The 9,173-nt window shown below is 33.8% G+C and overlaps 1 protein-coding gene across 1 annotated transcript in view; it reads left to right on the top strand.

Annotated features, from left to right (window-relative positions):
* Nucleotides 1-9,173, top strand: part of LOC106459722 — a 59,404-nt gene that overhangs the window by 18,880 nt on the left and 31,351 nt on the right. Inside the window, exon 2 of the mRNA XM_022386250.1 lies at nucleotides 6,427-6,485. Coding sequence (XP_022241958.1) covers nucleotides 6,427-6,485 — 59 coding nt within the window. The remainder of the gene's footprint in view (nucleotides 1-6,426; nucleotides 6,486-9,173) is intronic.

The following is a 9,173-nucleotide window of genomic DNA, read 5'->3' on the forward strand; positions in this document are numbered from 1 at the left end:
CGATATTCCAGATCCCTCCTTCATCGTTGATTATACGATATTCCAGATCCCTCCTCCATCGTTGGTTGTACGATATTCCAGATCCCTCCTCCATCGTTGATTGTACGATATTCCAGATCCATCCTCCATCTTGATTGTATTTTTTCTGATAGCCATAATTTCTTACTATTTCCCGAAACAACCGTAGATTTCGAGGTGTGGCTCCTGTGAACGCTTGGTTTGTGAGAGTTCGTCAACTCGAAATAGATGTTTGTCGTTTTTTGTTAATAGTACCACGAGATGTACACAGCTACATCGCGATGCTTTTTTAAACCGGAGAATTCTTTTTTGTACCCATAGTTTTACCGAAATGATGTCATCTCTACTCCACAAGAAAGTGTTATAGGTTGAAATCAGTTTTTTGTGATGGTAAAGAATAGTGTTGGAATGGCGTTTTAGTATTGTGAAAAACAAAATATCATGTAGTGCTTTTCTGTGGAACAGTCTCCATGAGAATGGTGTTTTGGTATTGTGAAAAACTAAGTATCATGTAGTGCTTTTCTGTGGAACAGTGTCCATGAGAATGGTGTTTTGGTATTGTGAAAAACAAAGTATCATGTAGTGCTTTTCTGTGGAACAGTCTCCATGAGAATGGCGTTTTAGTATTGTGAAAAACAAAATATCATGTAGTGCTTTTCTGTGGAACAGTCTCCATGAGAATGGTGTTTTGGTATTGTGAAAAACTAAGTATCATGTAGTGCTTTTCTGTGGAACAGTGTCCATGAGAATGGTGTTTTGGTATTGTGAAAAACAAAGTATCATGTAGTGCTTTTCCGTGGAACAGTGTCCATGAGAAGTGTTACTTAACTATATTAAGATGTGGCACTCATCAGTATAACTATAATACTGTGGGTTTAATTAACACCCTTGGAAAGAGAGAGATCGATTACACTACTAGCCAACACCAGGTAACTGTATTATTGAGATGTGGTACTCATCAGTATAACTATAATACTGTGGGTTTAATTAACACCCTTGGAAAGAGAGAGAGAGATCGATTACACTACTAGCCAACATCAGGTAACTGTATTATTAAGATGTGGCACTCATCAGTATAACTATAATACTGTGGGTTTAATTAACACCCTTGGAAAGAGAGAGAGAGAAATAATACAGTTACCTGGTGTTGGCTAGTAGTGTAATCGAAAGATGTGGCACTCATCAGTATAACTATAATACTGTGGGTTTAATTAACACCCTTGGAAAGAGAGAGAGATCGATTACACTACTAGCCAACACCAGGTAACTGTATTATTAAAAAGTGAGTATACATAATGAATTTACAACCCCAACATTATTTCCAAATATAATTCAACACATTTATGTTGTATTATACATAACAGCAAGTGATAACTTCATTTGTAAGTATTTATATAAATATCAAAACTCCGTAAATGGGTATCAATAATAACTCCATAATTTCAACTCCTTTGAATAGACATCCATAATTCGAAGCTATTCCTTTGTGTTTATCTTAAAACCAATACTCCAACAAAGCATCAAAATAAACTCCATAATTAAATAATAATAATCTTTAGAAGTGGAAAACCTCAAATATTATAAAACTGCATAATATATGTTTAGGAGCGAATCTAGGAAGTAAAAGAAAAAAATTTATACCTAACTTTACTAAACCAGAAAGGCAATAGAAGCTATACCTGCTATAACATCATAAATAATTTCAAACTGGTATGATATACATAGCAGAAAACAAAGTATCATTGTTTTCTATCTAATATAGTTTTGATCGCGCAGGTTATTGTCTCGATTGTAAAATGGCCCGGCATGGCCAGGTGGTTAAGGCGCTCGACTCGCAATCTGAGGGTCGTGGGTTCGAATTCCTGTCACACTCATCATGTTCGCCCTTTCAGCCGTGGGGGCGTTATAATGTGACGGTCAATCTCACTATTCGTTGGTAAAAGAGTAGCTCAAGAGTTGGCGGTGGGTGGTGATGACTAGCTGCCTTCCCTCTAGTCTTACACTGCTAAATTAGGGACGGCTAGCGCAGATAGACCTCGTGTAGCTTTGCGCGAAATTCAAAACAAACAAACAAACGATTGTAAAAATCTTGTATACTCTATATCGGAAAGATGGAATTCTTTATTAGACGCCCCCACCCAGTATCATAGCGGAATGTATGCGGACTTATAACGCTAGAAACTGGGTTTCGATACCCGTGGTGAGTAGAGCACAGATTGCTCATTGTGTAGCATTGTATTTAACTACAAACAAACTTTATTAGAAAAAATACAAATATCTTTAACTTTTACCCAACGAAATTATTACAATTTGACATTGATTGAAATGAAAACTGAAGTACCCTATCATTTGGTTTATGCCATAAAATGTACTTTAACATACACTAGAAGTTGCTATGTTTAAAATAGTTATGATTCTCTGGGTGATAATATCCTACCAATTTGTAATTATACAGCTGCCTTTTAAAGTCGCGAGTCTCTTATATTTGTTCACGTTGTAGGTGCTTATTCACATTAGAAAATGTCGGTACAGTATCTGAATGAAATCATAGAATATAACTCAGCATTAGTCGTATGGCACGTTCACTCTTTGGATGTTATCATTCAGATATTACAGGAATAGAGCTGAAGTTATGATGACAGAGATGAAATATGCATGTGTTATAGAGATATAACATGTAACATGTTTCTTTTGTGAAGTAAATATAATACCAATCTGACCGTATGATGTAAGTAACGATTATCTGCTACAATTTAGTTCCAAGAGCAGCAAGCTCTGTTCTTGAATTTCGAGAATTGTCCTTCTATCATTACCACCATCTGATGGTACTTTTATGGCAAACAGAATAAGCACCAATCGGAGTCACAGCGAAGACACATGAAATGGTAAGATTTCCTTCACTTGATAATGATAGTCAAGTGGTAGTTTTAGGTTTGTCGAGATATTTGTTAACTCCAAATTGCAATGGATTTCAACATGTATAATGAGCTTGTCATTCAAGCTACTGATAAATCAAACTTTTACTGTATTTTAACACATTATGGATTTCTTTAAGAGTTGGTTTACAATTTTTCCTGAATATAACCTGTATTTATCATTTTGTTTGTTCTGTGGTTACGTTACTTTCATAATAGATTGTTATAAAAACATTGTTTTATATATATAAATCAATGTTTCTTGAATTTCACGCAAAGCTACACGAGGGCTATCTGCACTAGCCGTCCCTAATTTAGCAGTGTAAGACTAGAGGGAAGGCAGCTAGTCATCACCACCCACCGCCAACTCTTGAGCTACTCTTTTACTAACGAATAGTGGGATTGACCGTCACATTATAACGCCCCCACGGCTGAAAGGGCGAACATGTTTGGTGTGACGGAGATTCGAACCCGCGACCATCAGATTGCGAGTCGAGTGCCTTAACCACCTGATCATGCCAGGCCACATATAAATGAAAAAACATTTTTCAATCATTGATTACTCTGAGTGTGAGAAATAATATTTAGGTGAATTAGATTCTATGCCAAATTATACAACCTGACATTGGAGTATTTTTTTCTGATATTAAGAAGCAGGATTTTTAAACAAACATTGGTAGACGTAATTTTCAACGTTGAAACTCTTATTTATTAATTTTTCGATATGTTTTGGTGTAAAATTGATGATTTGATTTCTTAGTTTGTCTATGTCTCTAATCAATGACAATATATTTAGAAAAGTAAAACTTTCTTTCTTGAGAACCTAATTGTAAGGTCATCCATCCAGAACTATTGCTGAATCATAATCTTCACCGACTTTTCGTATACTTCCTTTTCAGTTAATAATGATACTTTTCCATTTCTTTCTTTTGAGAATCTGTGAAGTAGCTTTATGATCACTTATACTGATGGAAGACACAAATTCAATTTACACGGAAATTATATAAAACCTGTTTTATTCTGGAAGTTGGTGTGAAGTTGAAAAACTTATTTGCCCCTGGCGCTTTACCACTCATTGTCGAAACTTGAAAAATAATAGCTGTAGCACCACTGGGAATTACCAATGAACGAGGCTTTATATTAAATTCTAGAAACAAGTCCGAGTGTGACTACAAGTTGAGTTTGCCTTCATGCTAAGGTTTTGTTCTTCAAGCCCGAACGAATTAGGCTGTAATTAGGTGAGCAGTGCTACAGAATATTTTCTCCAAATTGAAATCAAAGTCTGAGCAAATTATATTTCATTCGAAAATTAGCTGATAACGTTTGTTCAATCTACTGAAAGAAAACATTTTCAAAAAGACAAAGAAAACCACAGCGTTACATTGTATTTCTCGATATTGGTCTCATAATTCGTTTTGAAACGGAATTTAAAAAATGCAACGTGAGCATTTTATTTTGTTGCCTTCTTTTGAACTTTAACATACGCATTCACCAAGAAATCTTCTCCGGTGTGAAACTAGTCTTTAGCCTAAGAAAAGGTAACAGGTTTAACGTTATGTATGTGAAACGCTTTGCTAAAACATCAATACACAATCATTTTTCCTATGGTAAACGTACATTATGTGTAAGCTATGTAAAATGTATTAATATTTCTGGTGTTTAAATACTTTATATCATTACGGAAGAAAGTTACGTTTGCATCTGGGGGAAGGGGGTACCACCTTGACAAATTACCACAATTGTATAACCTCATATCTGTCATTTCTTTTATTTATCAGCGAGATGTGTTTATGGCTCTAGCTTTGTTATTAAAATGAATATTTAAAAAATATGTATACAGATATTGATATGATAAAATTATACGCAGAAAGTTAAAATTTGTTGTATTACTTTTTCACACATGTGTGAAGAAAAGATAACATAACGCAGCACATCGTCTTACCTCAAAAGAAATTTTAAAATCTGACACATTAAATGTCCTACATTTCTTCTAGGTTACTTTTTGTTTTTCCCGAATTATAACTTGTACCACGTTTTATTTATCTTTTCTAAAGCTAAGTCTGAAATTCTTCAATAAATATACATATATATATATATATAAAGGAAACTAGCTGATAACTCGGCAAGAAGTGTTTTACTATCGGTTTTATGACACAAGTATCATTCCTCAGGTATATCTGTTCCTCTAGCGTATGTTGATTTCTGCTTTAAAAAAATAAAATGCACAAAAGATCGTTGCATTAGGAGATTTGACAGGTATGTGGTCTAATGGGAGTTCTTTTATTACAGTTTATTCTTACATTTTTTCTCATGAAAACAGAAGTGGATTTCGAGATGTGAATGAAGGCTTGAGAACTAATATCAAAATTGTTTAATATCTTGTTAATGGTGCCAGGAGATACACCCAGGTTTATCGCAATGAGTTGTTGGGTTGGAGGATTCTGTTTCGTAGCCACAACCTTCCATTTATAGACAAAGCATTGCTCGAGATTGTGTTGGGTTAATGGTTTCACCGCCCCGTTGTTGTCCTAATCGCTCTGTTTTACGAGTTTTTCTCTTCCGAGGAGAACACTGACCACGCCTTTCTTCTTTGGCTTTACTTGTTAACAGTTTCAATATAGAAATGTCCTTTCTCTGAAAGTACTGTAATGTATATCCTGCCAGCTAAAAATCTATTAATAGTGACATTACATGGCCAATGGCCAAGAATTCTCCATAACCAAATAATATATAGTTTTTAAATATGTCCTCTGTGGGATACGTTACAGTATTAGTGTATCCAAAATCTTCGTTTTAGACTGCTTACGAGATAAAATAACTTGTTTTCTTTGTTGTTCTTTTTTTATGAGAGTTAATTCTGTAACTTCCTTAAATTGTTGTTCAATGTTCAATAAACTGACATTACATTGTCTTTTATTTACTTTTCTAAGATCAGTTTTAATACTTTTTGGGTTTGTTTCATTTCTGTTATGCACTTCATTGGAGTGATTTCAAAATTAATCATTTCAATATATGTATATAATTATCACCTTTTTTTTTTAAAGAAAGTGCAGCTTTATTTCTTGTAACATGGCTTTAAGCATGATTGTGACGTGACTTCAAAATGTCCTTGCTAGCATCCCTATACTGCATTCAATTAAGACATTTGTTTGTTTGTTTATTTGTTTGATTGTAACTAAACATAAAGCTACGCAATTGGCTATCTGTGCTCTGCCCACCACAGGTATCAATAACCGGCTTCTAGCGTTGTAAGTCCGCAGATATACCGCTGTGCCACTGGAGGGCAAGACATATGAAATAAACGTTACAAGAAAATACTTGAAACACATTTGATATAAATTCATTCTGTCTTCCAGAACAATGTTAGACTGGCATGCGAATATACTGTTTACTAGAGCCAAAGAGTATTACTTTATTATTGTTGTTTTGTTTAAATATTCTAAATAATAATATGTATTAAGTTGATTTACATGTTGTTGTTTTTTCTAAACAGAGTATTCCGTCTCCTGTGAACATCAAAGGGCCGCTAAAAGGTTCAAAGAAAGCTCCAGAGTAAGTAAAGAATTAGATTATCTTTTAAATATAGGCTGAAAACACAAAATCTGGTTTTTTATCACCACAGAACGAAAATATCTACTGTTGTGGTTTTTGTTTAGACACACAAATATATTACCATTCTTTTTTTTTTTTTTTGTTAAAACATTATTTGAGTCTCTTCATCTTTCCAACTAGATGTATCATTCAGATATAGATATTTGTTTTGCTATCTGGTGTAAGCTAGTATGTTTTTCTGTTACAACTTACGCTACATCAAGGTAAAAAAGAAAATAAAAATAATGTTAAATATAACTGGAAAGCTAGACAGCAACTTTATTTTTTAAACTGTATTAAGATTTGTGAGTAAATGAAACTGTTACTGTGTGCGTACTAGTTAGAATTTCTTCAGATTATTGTATCAAAGTAGTTATGGGTATTGCATATAAAAGTATGTCTTCAATACAACTTGATCGTTTTGTTTTACAGCAAAACTACATTGTGCTATCTGCAGTGGGGAATCGAACCCAGAATCTTAACATTGTAAATCTATAACCTTACCGTTGTCCCATCGGGGGACCAATAAAATCTTAGAATTATACAGAAGACCTGGAAATATTAGCTGTATTTAAGATTTATAAAAAAACTAGAGTTGCTTTAAATAGTGATTATTCAGTATACGATTATTGAACAAGTATGTCTTTTTAATTAAAAGTTCAGAGCTGGTTGATATAACTCAATCCAAAAAAAAACTTTCTGTTGGATTTTGATGTTTCTTTATTCTTCCAAACAACCAGCCAATTGTGTTTATTAGTACTTCATACCTTTAAATGTTGTCTAGTTAGATATAGTAAAATATTCTTGGAAGTTTGATATATTATATAGGTCAAAATAAAAACTGTTTGAGAAAAAGCTTTTTAATTAAGCGAAAAATGGTGAGTATGTCTGATTATCATTTTTACATAAATATTTATTGAAAAATAAAGAATCGCTGAAGGTGGAGGATGAAAGTACGAATGTGATAAATAGCAGCTAGAGATAATGAATGACCTGTGAACCAGTTTTCTTTGCAGTTTCCTTCCACTTCAATTATGATAGAGCACTGAGACCACTAGCAGTATCATTTATCAAATATCTGTGTTTGGCTGTCTAAAACTGAAAGATACGTTTAAACTGACTGTTCGCATCATAGAATGTAATCTTCTAACGAATATCATGATGGATAGATGTTGCGAACAACTGTGAAGTGGAGCACGTGTCCCATTGGGTCTTCATAGAAAAGTAGAGGAAACTGAGTGACAATTATTATAGTACTTTCATCGTGATAGGCAATCAATATAGCTCAAGTTCTTTGTATGTAATCAACAAAGTAAGCCGGTTAAAATATGGAAGTTAAAAGTAACAACAAGCATAAGCCAATGGGGGGTACAAATCGCTATGTGTTATTATCTGATTAATTAAGATTGGAATGGCAAAGTTACAGATTTTATTACCGTGGACGCTGAGAAACCATTTCATTTCTGTGTCAATTTAGGTTCAAGACACTTAATTACGTGGGTGGGATTTGTACCAGTAAAGTTTTTATATTTCCGTTCAGCTCTGTATAAACTAATAACATACTTTTGTTAGTCTAAATTACATTTAAAAGACAATATTTGTTCTTTGTTAATCTTTAATTTAACACTATGAATTATAAATTTGAAATACTTAAATCCAGTAGTCAATTTAATACATTAAAATATAAAAATACACATAACACGTTTTTAATACAGCTAGTAGTGAGGTGATCAGGGTTAGCCATAATGTATATTTTTGTTATTCTACGTAGTTATGCTCACTACTGTTGTGGTATTGATTCGAATTAATGACACATCAAACTCATCAAATGTATAATTCATTAAGTATGGTGTATGTAATACAGGGATAAATACGTTGTATTAGAAGGATTTTGCATATGCAAACCAGCAAGTCACCTTATAACAACAGTCTATATAAAGTCGTGATGGAACTACTTGTATCAGAACTACTATATATCTATATATTATCTTATCCTTATTTGTCGTTTCGTTCGTTGTGTGACACCACCAAAAAGTGGTTGCTTTTGGGAAGGTTATTTAACAGTCCTTTCACGCGCAAAATATTCGTACATACTCATAAAAATGAATTCATGTCGAGAATTTACAATTACTCTGACGGGTACGTTTCTTATACATAATGGAATTGGAAAACAAAGGAACGTGGATCAACTTGGGACACTAGAACATTCATAAAGAGACCTGCAACAAGTCACATCCCAGATGAGGTAAGCAAACTGTGGCATCTTGTAACAGTTGAAAATCCACGAATACAAAGGCCAGTGGCACAAGCCGTCCAGGCAACACTACACAACATAATCAAGAAGGATTTACACCTGAAAAAGTAACATAACTGACGTCATGTGTACACAGTTTGATTCAACAACATATTGGCTCAACTGTAGCTGGAAAATGAACCGAGTTTTTATGCTATTTTATAAGAATATATACCGATCAAGCCGACGGATACAGCGCTTGTGAATTTCTGTGCAATCGTACTATTGGAATAGCGCTGGAAAACCGTCATCTTCGTACACTAGTTAATTGTGTAAGAGTTACAAGAAAGAATGGTGTGCTTTGGACACAACATTCTCACGGAATACTTCGTTTGTTTGTTTGTTTTGAATTTCGC

Source organism: Limulus polyphemus, unplaced genomic scaffold (assembly GCF_000517525.1).
Source record: "Limulus polyphemus unplaced genomic scaffold, Limulus_polyphemus-2.1.2 Scaffold653, whole genome shotgun sequence".
In the NCBI taxonomy this organism is placed as follows: Eukaryota; Metazoa; Arthropoda; class Merostomata; order Xiphosura; family Limulidae; genus Limulus; species Limulus polyphemus.